The sequence below is a fragment of the Clinocottus analis genome, unplaced genomic scaffold (assembly GCF_023055335.1).
Source record: "Clinocottus analis isolate CAN_PGR_092001 unplaced genomic scaffold, fCliAna1.0.p SCAF_3, whole genome shotgun sequence".
Taxonomy (NCBI): Eukaryota; Metazoa; Chordata; class Actinopteri; order Perciformes; family Cottidae; genus Clinocottus; species Clinocottus analis.
The window spans coordinates 8,790,495-8,804,763 of NW_027176042.1; the positions used below are offsets into that span (position 1 = coordinate 8,790,495).

Here is a 14,269-nt window from a genome sequence, read left to right on the forward strand (position 1 = left end):
GGGGTGGACGGTTTGAAGTTAAATACTCACTCAGCCAGTTTCATTCACAAACACTTTTTTCCATATCAGTTTTCACCAGCTGTTATTTTGATCATGATCATTATTAAAGCCAGGCAGCGTGCCAATAGATAAGCTGAACTTACGGACAGTGGCCACGAGAGAGCTTTTCTGAGTTTAGTCAATAGTTTAATACAAATTATGCTTTATTATTTGATTAATGTTGGTGGAGGATGACGCATTATTAGTAGAACAAACCATTCGACACAGAAAATTAAACAATATCAATGTTTTTTTGATGATTTCTCCCTGAGCCTCACCCGCTTCCAGCATAAATCCACACAAATACAAATACAGATTGGCGTGTGACTTTACCCATGATGCACAGGACGTCACATCACACATCTTTTCATGAGCCGTTTTTCTCCGCAGATGCGTTCTGATGGCCGCATTTTGAAGACAGAGCAAGGTCTACTCCTGCGGTCCCTGCAGCCCTCTGACTCTGGCATGTACCAATGCACGGCCACGGAGAAGAACTTCAAACACACGCTGGTCAAGCTGCAGTTGGTGGTGCTGTCGAGCCGGGCTGTCAACAACGTGCTGGTGGAGGGCGGAGGCGGGCTGGTGCCGTCCTCTGCGCACTCCAGCAGCACCCAGTGGACCCCCAGCACAGGCCAGTACAAGGACCTGCTGACCATCCTGAGCCAGCCAGAGATGACCCTGATCAATCAGTACTGCCAGGACTACTGGCAGTTCGGAGACCCGCTGCAGGGCGCCCTCAAGGCCAAAGACCTGAAGGAGCTCAAGGAGCAGAAGAAGCCCCGCAACCGCCGGCATCACGGGGAGGGGGACGAGGAAGGGGAGGAGAAAGAGGAGCAGGAGGACGTAGAGACATGAGGAGCCCAGCTTTGTGTATGAAACACCCTCGACCACCTCCCCTCCCACCCAACCATCACCACCACCCTGTGAAAACTGGGAGAGACTCATTGAGAGTAGCAAACGTGAAAAAAATCTACAAAACCCATTAAAAAAGCAAACAGAAAAAAAAGAGGCTTTCAAACAAAAAACCCACATACATCAAACAGTAAGATATATGATACACAGTATTTATTGTAGGTTGTATATAGTATCATTCTGTGGATTTCTTTGTACTTATAGAAAAAAAACATGCTCTTTGTGTATAGGTACCTTTGGGGCAAATATTATTGTTATTATTGATGTTGTTAATTTTATTGTTGCTGTTACTGTCATTAGAAAACTCATCTGTCAGCATCATATGACCTTGGCGACTGTTTGGAATGTGTTATCAGGCATGTAAGCTGTTCGGAGCGAGCTACGAGAAGCTCTAACGGGGGAAATGAGTTGTCGATAAGGGGTGACGGGATCTCTGTTGTTTCATGCTTGCTTTGACTCGATGCCAAGGCTCTTTTATTTCTGTATGCGCCAGGAACGGCTGTGACGCTACTCCCTCACGGCTGCACGCGGACAGAGACTTAATAATACTTTGTAATTGTTACTGTGGGAAAGCGATCCTTCCTCTTTGGGAACCCAGATGTACAGATAAGTATTCAAATATTCCTAACGGTGTGATTGGGCCTTTTAATAGGAAACTAGTGTTTGCACCCATTCATTCTATTTCCTTCCTCATTGGAGTATTGATTGTAAAAATGATCCAGCATCGTTGCTGCTATTCAGCCCAGATACTGATTGGGATTATTGAAATCTCAATTGTTCTCTGCTTTTAGTCACCTGCAGCTTCTTCTGGCCCCAAACTAAGGTTTAAAACGATTACATATTTGAAATAAGCAAGCATCAGATCAGGTTTTTTTTAAATTTTTTATTAGTCAAATCTATGAGGAACTATAGTGGGTTGATTCATTTTAAATGCAAACATCCTTTGAACTGAGATTGAGGTGCAATAAAGGGTCACGGTTTTGCACAAAGGGCATTATTCTTTTACTTTGAGGGGACATTGGCTGGGGCCAAACGCAACAAGCACACTCGAGCAAGTTCTAGTTGACTTCTGTAAGAAAAATTAAAAAAAAACAAAAAAACACATCCTATCGAAGACGAAAGAGATACGCAGATCAGACAGCAGCCGTGAGCTTTGAGCACTCGAGACATCTGTTGTCCTTTCTTCTTTTTACATTCACATGTGAAACAAAAAAAAAACAAAAAAAAAGAATTGCCCATATACACAACAGAGCATTGTAACAATGTTGTGACACTAACCAAAATATTGGGAAGCTGGCTTTCATTGTGTGCATGAACCTGTATTTGTACTGTAATTCTGGTAAGATACTGTGTGGTCCTTTTTTCTGTTTTTCATCTCTCTGGGTGACAGTGTGGTCTCTGAGGGACATTCTCAGTACATGTAATGGAGAAAATAAATGCTTTAAAGAAGCCCTCATTACAAATATACCCTGTTTAAATCATGATGCATCTTTTTATTGACATTAATATAGATTTTTGTGTATTAAGTATTGTGCGTTTGGACAGCACATAATGAGGTAAAGTCTCATTCAATGGCATATTAATTATGGAAACAAACACAGTTTAAATTTGATGAGTGGGCTGTTATTACACGATGTTTGACGGTTATTGATCAGAATTGTTGTGCTCGATTAAAAGCAGTACAGCATTTCTCCAGCAAGTCAAATTCATGCCATTTTGATAGAAAAGAATATATGATGGGAGGGAAAAAAACACATCTGGAATGAGGTGTCGTTCCATTTGTATGTCATTCTGATATTTCAAGGCTAAAAGCCCCACCTGGCTCGTACGCAGGCTGTTTTAAATGCCTTCGGGAAGATGCATCTATAATTCATACGGAGGTATCTAACTGCTCCTCAATATTGGGATGTCTGTCTGCATTCCCAGAATCAATCACAGTTCCTGGTTGTCTCCTTCAAATGAGACCAGGGCTTGTTGACAGAAAAGAAAAAAAAAATGCAAAGAAAGGTTGTACAATTTGTTGGTATTTTTAAAAAACGTGTCTGTAGTTTTTGAGTGTTTTTTTTTTTGTTTGTTTTTGTATTTTTGCATCATCAGACTTTATGGAAAAAAGAAAAAAACTAAATGCACAACGGTGATGTTCTTGTAATGACTTGTGTAAATGACTCTTTCTTCCCTTTCCATTGTTGTTGCTGACTAATAAATTAAAGCTCTATATTTTATAAGACTGGAATGCTCCCCCCCCTTCATTGTGATTGGCTTACTGGATGTTTCCATGTTCTGCCCAGAATCCCCTGGATCCTTGGAATAAAGTTGTACCTGTTAAAGAGATATGTATGCACATTTGTATAGAATCTACACATTGCATTTGTATTTGTTATGAAGCTATTGGAAAGTAACACACTTCCCCTGAAAGAAAGCAGGAGATGTGCTTTCGTTTTCGGTCAGTTTCTTTACCTCTATGCCTAATAGCGATTAGTCATAAAAGTTCCTAATCCACGATCAGTTAATATGTTGGGATGAAGCTTGATTAGTACTTAAAGGTTCATTAACTCCGATTATAATGGTTCAGTAGTGCTAGGTAATCAGACTATAGCTGTGGGAGATTGATTGGACTGTTAATCAATACTCATTTCTCAACAAAATGACCAGAGGCAGACGTTCGACCTTTTGAAAAATCCCTACAGCACACCATTCTGCCTTTTCAACGAAACGGTGTTCAAAACAAATTCCACTGACAAAACAGCGTTATTATGTATTATGAAGTATGCTGCCTTTATTAGACATAATAAGCTACTTTGATATACTATTTTCATTTTATTTATCTCTGTCCTCTACAGGCCACTATTACCTGAACCAATTGGGAGTTCAATTAAGAGAGACGAGTCAGATGAAGAAAAGATAATTGATGATATGTGATGATAAAGTCCTGGGTCTCTCCAGTGAGATTTTGTAATCGAGGGCCGATTCTCCCCCCGCCCGTGGAGTCCAGACACTGGTGGTGGCGGGCGGAGTATCACATATGTCATACATCACATCATGGTTTACATAACTGGGCCGCTTGAATAGAACAAAGCCATCATTTAGTGTTGTGTTTCCAATGGGCCTTGCCTTCTGAGAGCTGTCACTATTTCATCACTGCGTGCATGCGCAGCTGTGCACATTTGTACGATCCAGAGGTTGTTCGATCCAGTTTGATCCAGTTCTGCACATAAGGTGAATCATGCTGACCGGCCCTCCTTCTCTCCCTCACTGCAGTCAGACCTGACAAAACCTGTGTACTGCCGTCAGTGATATCACACATATCACGTCCCTCTCTGAATGGGTAAAATGTGCCAATCTCACAGTTAGGTGAAAAATGGAAGAATTATCCGCATTCACTGTCTGGATCTGTCCACCAAGAGCTGAAAACACTTTGCTCCTCTGCTGAAATGCATTCTCTCACGACAGTGGCCTGGAGCTCTCTGTTACACATTTCCCAGAGGCCCCTCTAACTCCTCGCCTTTCAGGAAGAGAGTCAGCGGTCACTGGCACCAGAATACACAGGCGATGTCACGGTTCCCAACCGTTAGATCCTACCGGGGAAATCGTAGCAGCTCATATGGCCCAGAGCACTGTCACAGCTGAATGATGCCATTCCTCCACCTAAAGGAAGAAGGTCAGCGGCTGTGGGCCTCGCCCCTGAACTGGAGCGCTTCGAAAGGTTAAGGCGCTGCAGTCCTTTCCTTGTCCTGCTTTTCTATTAGAGAAGATGGATGCACAGTAATTTTACAGCCCAATCTCTCTTTTACACTTAAAAGTTTGAACAAACTTTTAAGTTGGGAAAAGTGTCTCTTGATGTGGTTTCCCCGTACGCCTCAACATAAATGAGGCAGAAGAAGTGTCTTATCGACCCTGCCCAGTGCGTCTCAGTATGTTGTATGCAACTGCACAGGAGGCATCGCAGGCTTCTCTGTGGCCTTTTCATCTGTTTTTGTAAGACATATCTAACCTTCCTGACTCTTTCAGTGTTAAGTGTGTCAGAAGGCAGACGATGCATTGACCGATCTGGCGCTCTCATGCATGTGTCCAACAAGCGGCCTCTTAACTGATCATCACAAATCAGTGGGCTGCAGGGTGACCAATACGATGCTACATGTGTTTTTGTTCCACTCTTCTGCAGCAGCAGTCCTGTGTGTACGATGCGGCATCCTTTTTCTCTACACAGGGCTGACAAGGTGTTAACCATGGCACAGTCAGTGCCTCTCTGCCTTATAACCTAGCTAGCCTGACCAATGAACTGGTGTATGTCTTCGTAGCACAGTGGTGCACAGATTACATCATCTTCGGAGACTGCTCTATAATTGAGAATCCTGTAGGAAATACAACATTAGTTACACATTGAAACCAGAGTCTCTGTGTTGTCCTCTGAGCTGTGGGCCTCTCTGGCACCACGTACGCCAGCTGAAGGACTGTGGTTTTAGACGGGAGCAGAACTATGGTCACACGGCTGTTTTGTATTGCAAAACTGGACGTAAGCCACGCTCATGCCGAGCACAAGGGCACGGAAGAACTAATTCAAGACTGTGCATGCGTGTAGGGGGTGAACCCTAAAGCGACAGCTACAGAGTGCAGGTAATGTTAGCCTGATGGTGATGTGGATTGGCCGGCTATCACTCCCGACATAGTAGCGAGGTTGCGGCATAAAGGTATGGTACATATGTTATATGTAAACTCTTTTCGCCGACAAACCTTTTTATTTTAAAACTTTTTTTCTGGCTGCAAACCATTTTTCTTTTTAACTAAAAACTTATTTTTGTAAACAAAAACTTGCCAATCTTCTTCATGCACTGACAACATTGTGCAAACATATTTCATGCCTCAGCGACGGATCTTCTTTTGGATAAAAAAAATGTAATACATTTTTGTCAGAACATTTGTACATATCAACACACTTAAAGCATGTGCACTGTCCCTGTAACTTTAACCTGTAGAATAAATAAAAAACATGCCCATGGAAGTAAACGGGGATGGAGCAAGGCCCAAATTTTATGGTTGAATTTAAATAAATCAAACGGTTGAATCCCAGGGAATGTGTGTTTGGAGTATGTGCAGGCATGTCTGGCTCACGGCACTCAAAGGGAACATGCTTTTGCAGGGTCAGATAGTGTGCTTCAGTTGAGCCCATCAGGGTTTCTGCACCTCATAAAAGCCTTGAAGACCCCTGAAGAGCGCGAGAGTGACTCACTTTCTCTCGCAACAGTCCAGGTCAATAGCAAGTAGACATGATTGGATATCAATGTGTAACATGCAAAAAGAACCGTGGGAACTTGTGTTTCTGTCTCTATTATGCCTCAAAAGTAATGGAATTTGAATGAAATTCAACCGAGCATTCACTGTGACATTGAATTGATTGATACAGAACAATTTTCCCAATGAATTATTAAGAAATTTGGCTCACTTCTCTTTACATAAATACTGTAATGTCTTGATGCTAAAATGCTCTGGATGGCCTCTTTGAGCGTGAATATTTGGGCCGCATAGAACACCACAACAAACTGGGATGTGAGTCACGAGGAATACATGTTTGCTGGATTCTCAGACCAACTTCGGTGATTCATAATTCATGTAAGTTTAAACACGATGAGCAAAATATGAAGAAGCAGCAATACAAAAACATGTTGCCTTCTTGATTCCGCTTGAACAAATTGTGAATAAAAGCTGATCAGAGTGCAGCAACCGTGCGTTCCTTGTTCGGATGTCTTGTCTGATTGTGTTTGACGGCGACTTCACAAAAGTGCCACATGAACAACAGGTCGATGCTGTTTTAGGGACCTTTACGTGAATATGTGCGTCACAAAGGTTACGCCACAATTCAGCCTGATGACATATTGGAAGAAAGAAAGTGGTGAGAACACGCTTGGCGACTCCTTTTCACTCGATAGCATGAGTTTGTTTCAGGACAAGGCGGACGGAGATCAGATGGTTTGGGCAAACCATTACAGGACATTCCAGGCATCCGATGACATTTGGGCTTCAGAGAACTCTGTTGTCCCCTTTTTCTTTCCTCCCCATCATAGATGGAGCACTGTTCCCCTTGCTTATCTGATCCCTACCAAGGAGTAGCAGAGCAGACGAGGGCAGTCACGATGAGACAGTCCTGAACAACCGCCCTCCCTCTCCTCCCCGCTGTGGCTTTTAAAATCATATCTGCACCATCAGCTCGTCACTTCAAATCCAGGAAACCCCAAACTGGCTCAAAACCAAGAAGCTGATCAGCATATACGAAATTCCAAACCACCCACAGCAAAGGGTTGACCCGACCGAATCTGAGCAGACATTTTTACCCTGCTCCCAGTGCAAACAGAGATGTGTTTCTCTGAGGCATTGTCTCCACAGTGGGGGCAAGCGACGGCATCTGACTTTTTAAGATCCAGCCCCGTCTTATCGTGGAGTCCCATCACGGTGCTCGGTGTAGCTCAGAAGCAGCCGCTGGCGTTCTGTGGTTATCTGCTTTGTGTCTCTCGCAGTGCGGAGTTTGTGGGACACTTACTGCATTGTTGGGGAAGAGAGACTCTGAAGTTGGACAGTGAGAGGCAGAAGTCTGGCACATGCAATGGAATTGGTTCACAGGCGTCCTTCTGAAAACTTGGCCCCCGTTAAATGCCAGACTCCTTTGAAGACGTGATGAGCTGACATTAATTTAATGCCCCGACCTGGGATCCGTCACTAACAGGGTTATAAGAGTGTAGCTCTGAAAGTGACTGGCTGCTAGATTTGATGCACCCCACCATATTTTTGAACTCCCAGTTCAAATAGTGTCGGACTCTCTCGTGCAGTAACTACATACAGATGAGACTCTGGGGAAAGTGATGAAAAGCAGGGGAAAGATGGGAACAACACTGCTCCCTGTTGCCGCTATGCAACCACGACAGGAGTCCTGCCTACAGCTGCAATACATGTTATCAACCAGCAGATGGCAGGATGCAACAGTGTCCATGTACTGGTCCTTCTACAAACCTGCACCATAAACAGGGCCATAGTAAATATATATATGTATGATAGTAGAAGTACTCCTGTGACTGATGAGATAAGTAATTCATGACATTAACACTGATGCAACAGTGTGTTTTGCTGTTGTAGCTGGTTGAGGTGGAGCAGCTTTAACTTTGTATTCCGACTTTTTAACTAACTCACAGTTTATAGATGTGGAGTCGGGCCCCCTCCAAAGGGTCACAAGATGCATTTGGGGAGTCATGTGATGGTTTTGGTCTTGATAATAATAATTAGGGTAACACCATCGGATAAATTTAGAGAGGAAATGTCTCAATGGGGGAACTGTCGATCTGAAGCATGCAGTCAGTAACCTTCTAAAACCTCATTCAGCCTTATATGTCTTATAACACAAACGTTGAATAATGTAGATTTAGCTATTCATGCTTTTGCATGCATTTTTTTCAATATCAGTGAAGCTTTGTTCTACACAGCCGCTGACATTGACATTCATTACAATAAATTGGAAAACGCAACATTATGACAATATATATTTTTCCCCCTGCTGGACTTCCTGGCATGCAGAAAGCTGAGACAGGAAACCGATAAGGGGAGCTGTGATTGATTGTTATTTTAATCCCTACTTGCCAATGAATCGATGCCCCACACCGCACCCATTCATCACTATCACAAATTCTCGGAATATTGTCATCAGATTGTATCTGATGCCTGATAGATACCTCAGATGGAAACCTCAATAGTAATGTGTGGAAACACTTATTGCAAGCAGCGTTGCTTAAACCTGAATGAGGTGTGTAGGTATTCATTGTTACTTGCTGTTACTCAGGAATTTTTGCAACATAACTCAGCTAATATTGTAGCTACTATTTTAGTTTACTGAGTATGTAAGTTAGTTTTTTTGTCGCGAGGATGTTATATTTTGCAAAACTGTCTTTTCCTTCCGTCGAGGACACACTCCGATCAGTAGCCTTTCATCTCTGGATGGCTGGTTGAGCGAAACAGAAAGCACCGACACTTCTCCCAGCCAACCATTCTTAATGAAGTCATCCAACGACACGGAGGCAGAGATAGGATCCCCCTGAGCCCCGATGAGTGCATGGATGGCTGCATATCTTTGTACAATGGGCATGAAAAAGAAAAAATCTCCCATGAGGAAGCCTATTGAAACCCCCTGAGGGCCTAGGAAGTGAGCTCTCAGCATAATTATTCCAACAAGATACAATTCAAGTATCTTGGAAAGTGTCACCAAACAGCACTGCTGGGTTTTTTTTTTTCTCTCCCTGAACCCGAGTTCACACCCCACCAGGATGGCTGCTCCGCCGCCCTGATGGGGTGTGAACTCGCGTTTAATTGAGAGTATGTAACACAGATGCTGTTCCCCGGGTTCGGGGGAATGATGCAGGCTGCTTGCCACATTTTCTCTAGACGATCCTGCAGATCTGATAGAGCCATTCTCTTTGAAAGACGCTGTGCACACAAATTACGAGGATTGCCGATGAATAAACAGATGAAATAGAATTTTATTTTATTTTTTACCATCAAAGTAATCAACTCAGTCAAGGAGTACAGTACAGAGCTCACAAATGCAAGACAGGACCTACAGGTGACCACTGGTCCTGGCAAACATCACATCTACAAATACACCCGTAAGTGCATGGCGAAATGAACGGATGTGGAATACTAAATACAGTGAGGAATGTATCGGGAGAGGGAGGAGGGGAAGCATTGCTTTAAACTGTGTAACAGTGTTCAAAAAGTATTTATTTGCCATCTAAACAAAGAAAACAGACTACATGAAATAATCTATTCACATAAAAATCTCTGATATTCTTCAGTTCAAGCCTCTACTTATAATCTAAATGTACAAATGTATATATATATATTCAACAATGTAAGAAATTATATTGTGTTATATTCGGAATTATTGGCCTGTCTACCAATCTATCCAAGCACAAATTAAAATTAGATACATTTATGATTTAAAGGTAACATGTATAAAGGTTAACATGTATAAAGACTTGTACTGATTATAAATGTGAACAGTTTTTTCCAGAGCCCCTAATGTTTTAATGTAAAATGCACATTTTCATATAAAGTCACAGGTGCTGACAGTTGACAACAGATTGGGTGGAATCAGACAAAGTGGCCGTGCACGAGCCATGACATAATATACTTTGATTATGTCATCCAATAATCATATTGCCAATGGGGCTACTGTCTTTATGTGACCAAGGAGTGAAAACCAGTGTTTGTTAGCGCAGGAAATCCAACACATTCTCACTCCCGACTCGTCAAATATCCACGCCTGGTGATTTAGCCCCGTGAGCTTCAAACTATGACACTCTAGGTTTCCCTCTCGCCTCGGTTGTGGAAGCGTCAGGCTCGTCATGTCAGTCATTTCGTGCATAGTTTCTTTTCAAAATAAACATCCGCGTTCACAGAAAACCTCCAGTTTCCATTTGTTACATATGTACAGTATCTTTTCAAAATCACTTAGTTTCTAGTTTTAAAATGGTTACGTTTCGGCAACAAAAATATCATGGTTTTGGGTTAAAATAAGTACATTTATTACGCCAGTTATATAGTTAAATATGTAAATTACGGGAGAAAAGCAAGGTCAAACATGACCGGACAGTCTCCTGTATGAAAGGTCTGTCTGTTGGACACAATTGTCCATCCTGACCTTCTCCCTAACCAACGTTTTGTTGCTATTTATACTTCATCAGTTCCTCTGACTGTCGTAACAATGATGCGGATGGCTTTACATTGGAGATGAAAGCTTGATGGGCCCATACAGACACTAAAGGGTGCCTCGTTGCACTGTCATCAGACCCCAAGCGGCACTGACCAAGCGTCGGTATTTGACGAGTTATCACACTTACATGAGAGCCACCATGTGTTAGTTTAAAGGACTTCGCCCCAAAATCCCAAATGCATATTGTTTTCTCTTCCTCATTAGTGCTATTTAATCGGCTCACAATTGATGAGCACAAAGTTCTATAGATGATCTTAAGTCACCATTTCAAGAGACATTGCTGTTGAGTTCAATTGTATTTTCCGGAGCTCTGAGCATTACTAGAAGAGTGCCATATAGCAACAATTCAGTGAAGAGAAGGCAGACATCTCTACAAACTAGGCAACTCATACCAAAACAATCTGGATTGATAAATAGCCCTCAAGAAAAGAGGCAACATATGTATTTGGGATTTTGGGGTGAACTATCCCTTTAAATGTCCCTGCTGGATTGGACAGCTCGCAAGGACTACAGACTTCTACTTACAGGTACATGGACTTTATCGAAACGACACCAGGAATCACAGTTTCTGCAGCCATTCGTATATTGCTCAATTTCTTCTAGTGATTACAGAGAACTTCTTCTGTAGCTCATTGTTAATGCTTGAGAGGACCAAGGGGAGGACAAAAAAGGAAAGATTGTTATTACTGTTTTTCAAGTATAAGGAGAAAATTCTACCGAGTACATACGTGACTGAAAGAAACACCAACAAAGAAACCAACAACAAAAAGAAAGAGAAAAAAGAGAAATGGCAATACAAATATAAATAAATAAACAATGTGTTCAGAAATGTCAAACAAATGATTCATATAGTTCTTTAAGTACAATACAGGTCAGAAAAGCTGAGATGGTAAAGATGACCCGAGTCCCCAAAAAGTCAAAATGGTGCACGTCTTCTTTTGAAAGCCACATGTGGTCCGTTATGCACATTTTGATTTACAGTTACAACCAAATATTAAGACATATGTGGCATTTTAAGTCAATATTCTAACACAATTAAACCAAAGCAAGTACAAGTAAACTGAGATCTAGCAACAACAAAAAAGAACACTTTCTTTGTGACGTGATGAATAAAGAGGGCATGAAGTTTCTAGAAAAGAAAAGCTACAAATTAATTTGGATGCATAGAGCTCTTGTGTAATGAAGCCTGTTTTATATTTTTCTTCCGTGTATAATTTACATTGACAGCAGGGGTGCTAAATGAACAGTCACAATAGATAGCGTAATGTAAAGTCTGCTTTTGAAAAGAACATTGGCCTCGGCATGGCTTGTGGCGAGAGGCGAAGGTTCGGCGGCCTGCGATAAGATGAGAGTTTGGCGGTAGCGCATCTTTATCCACCGAGTGGTCGTAAATGTAAAATGAACAGCAAAAAGTGAGAATGCATGCTGTTTTGGCTACTTCTACAAAGGTCTCTATGTACAGGATCTTTACACGTACAGCTATGAGGTTCTTTCCTGAGCAGGAAGTTAGCAAAGGAACATAGTGTTTGTGTGTGCGTGTGCTGAAGTGTCAAGCTGCCGAGTTCAAAATGCAGTACTGGGCATAATAACTCCCAGTCACCAATCGCAGTCATTGTTAACGTACAATGACTGGTTGGCGTAAACAATAACAATTCAGAAAGATAACAATATCGCCCCTGTGACAGGAATATGTGATCTTCTCCATGTGTGAGGACCAGCACTTACTGAGTATCACGGTACGAGGTCAAAACATTTCAGAAGCAATACTTTTCTACTGATTCTAAGAACAAATGCTCTAATTGCAAGACTGACAGAGAGAAGTTCCCCAAGTTGGCTCGTTAAAAAGGATTCAAAGCCGTTTTCAGCACAATTATGGCTCTCCGTGACTCCTATATTCTCTTATCACTAAGAGAAGAATAAGAAAGAAGAATGAAACAGTAAAACACAGCTCGACAGCAAATCAGTTCGCCTCTAAAATTTAAGTGTGCGGAGGCAGACGAGATTTACATAATCTGACAAAAAACACCGGAGGTTCAGTGAAAAAAGACACACCAAAGGGTAAAATGTAAGCCAACGCGACGTGGCCCTCGGGAAAAGGTAGCACACAGCCTCCATGAGATGATACTAATGCTGCGAGTGAGAGAGAAGCAGAGTCAGTGTCACCATGCTAGCAGCTAATGTACAGTGTGCGGGAGTTGGCGGGAAGAGCAGAGGTCACAAAGGGAGGAGTTTGGGGGGGTTGGGAGATGAGGGGAGGGGCTCTAACCCTGCTCGTCCCCAGCCTCAGTGGCCGCATTGAGTGTGGCCGAAGCCTCCCCATTGCACCGCGTTGTCGTGGGCTCGGCCTCCTGCGGCGCCGGGCTCGGTTGCTGTGGCTCCGCGGGGGAGGCGGCCACCGCCGCCTCAGCCTCCGGTGCTGGCTGGCTTATCTCCACTACAGCAGCAGGGAGCTCTGTGACGGGAGCGGGAGCAGGGGCGCCCTCGGCCGCCGCGGCGGACGAGGGCGCAGAGGGGTCAGATGGGTTGGTGGGGTCGGTTGCGGCCGGTGGAGCTGCGGCGTCCGCCGGGGCCCCGGCCACAGGGGTGGTTGCCCGAGAGTCGCTCTGCTCCGGTGCTCTCAGTCTCTTCATGATGGTGGTGACCCGCACAGCTTTCTGTAAGGAGGAGGGACGACAAATTGAACTCAGACAGGTGCCGTGACCCGAGAACACAACTCTCCATGCTCTTAACTGTTATACAATACTGCACCGCTTCTTCTTCACAACCTTCTGTTGAACGGTGTGAAGGAGACATCCCTGGGAGAGAGAACCAAAGGGCTTACCTTCCATTTAGCTCGAGCGAAGTTCTTCTCTATCTGTGCGCACACATTTTCCTTGATGTTCTTATCTGAAGCTGCACCGCCGGAGATCCTGTAGTAGAAAGTAGGAAAAACACAACTTCACAATGGAGCGTTGCTATCTTTGGATGCTTCGGGCTGCTGCACACGGTATTACTCAATTTGTTGTTCATTTTATGGACTGGCAGACGTGTGCGGGAACTGTTTAGCCTTTAAGGATTATTTTTGATTAGGTGTTCAGCTTGAGCACTTTTCTCCTAGTTTTTCGACTTGTGTTCTAAATGTATACTCAACTGGAAGTACCTTTATCAGATAGATCTGAGATTGAACAAAAAAAAAAGATTAATAGATGTGTTCTCCAGACATTGTGAAAAATGAGGTGTCCCTTTATAAGAAAAGGGTTTTCCTTTTGCCAAAGGAAGGATTGTCTACACTTGGATGACTTATTGTGGCTACACTCGTGCCACTTGAAAAGCTGCGTGAGGCTGTACATGAGCAAACATCAGCCTGATAACATGCTCACAATTAAAAGATCTGAATGTTCTGATTTTTTTACCAATAATGTTTGCCATGTTTCAGATGGGAGCTTCACGGTTCCTCAGCTTTGTGGAGCTTTATAGGCAGTTTCAGCAGCGTTGACCTCTGTTTCCCGCTTAAAAGCTCCATAAACGCACTGTGCACTAAATGCCCAGCTAAAGAGCCAGGTATTTCCTGAGTTGGTAGAGACCAAAAAC

At 43.1% G+C, this 14,269-nt stretch overlaps 2 protein-coding genes across 5 annotated transcripts in view; one reads left to right on the plus strand and one right to left on the minus strand.

Moving 5' to 3' along the window:
* Positions 1-3,264, plus strand: part of sema3fb (sema domain, immunoglobulin domain (Ig), short basic domain, secreted, (semaphorin) 3Fb) — a 55,978-nt gene extending 52,714 nt beyond the window's left edge. For all 4 annotated transcript variants that reach the window (XM_068593877.1, XM_068593876.1, XM_068593880.1 and 1 more), the window contains one exon: positions 430-3,264. In XM_068593877.1, the coding sequence (XP_068449978.1) occupies positions 430-894 (465 nt within the window). In that variant the 3' untranslated portion in view covers positions 895-3,264. The remainder of the gene's footprint in view (positions 1-429) is intronic.
* A 6,222-nt stretch (positions 3,265-9,486) lies between these two features.
* LOC137796933 (caM kinase-like vesicle-associated protein) overlaps positions 9,487-14,269 on the minus strand; it is a 34,743-nt gene continuing 29,960 nt past the window's right edge. Inside the window, exons 10-11 of the mRNA XM_068595197.1 lie at positions 13,521-13,608; positions 9,487-13,353 (exon numbers count right to left, since the gene is read on the minus strand). Of these exons, the coding sequence (XP_068451298.1) occupies positions 12,961-13,353; positions 13,521-13,608 (481 nt within the window). The 3' untranslated portion in view covers positions 9,487-12,960. The remainder of the gene's footprint in view (positions 13,354-13,520; positions 13,609-14,269) is intronic.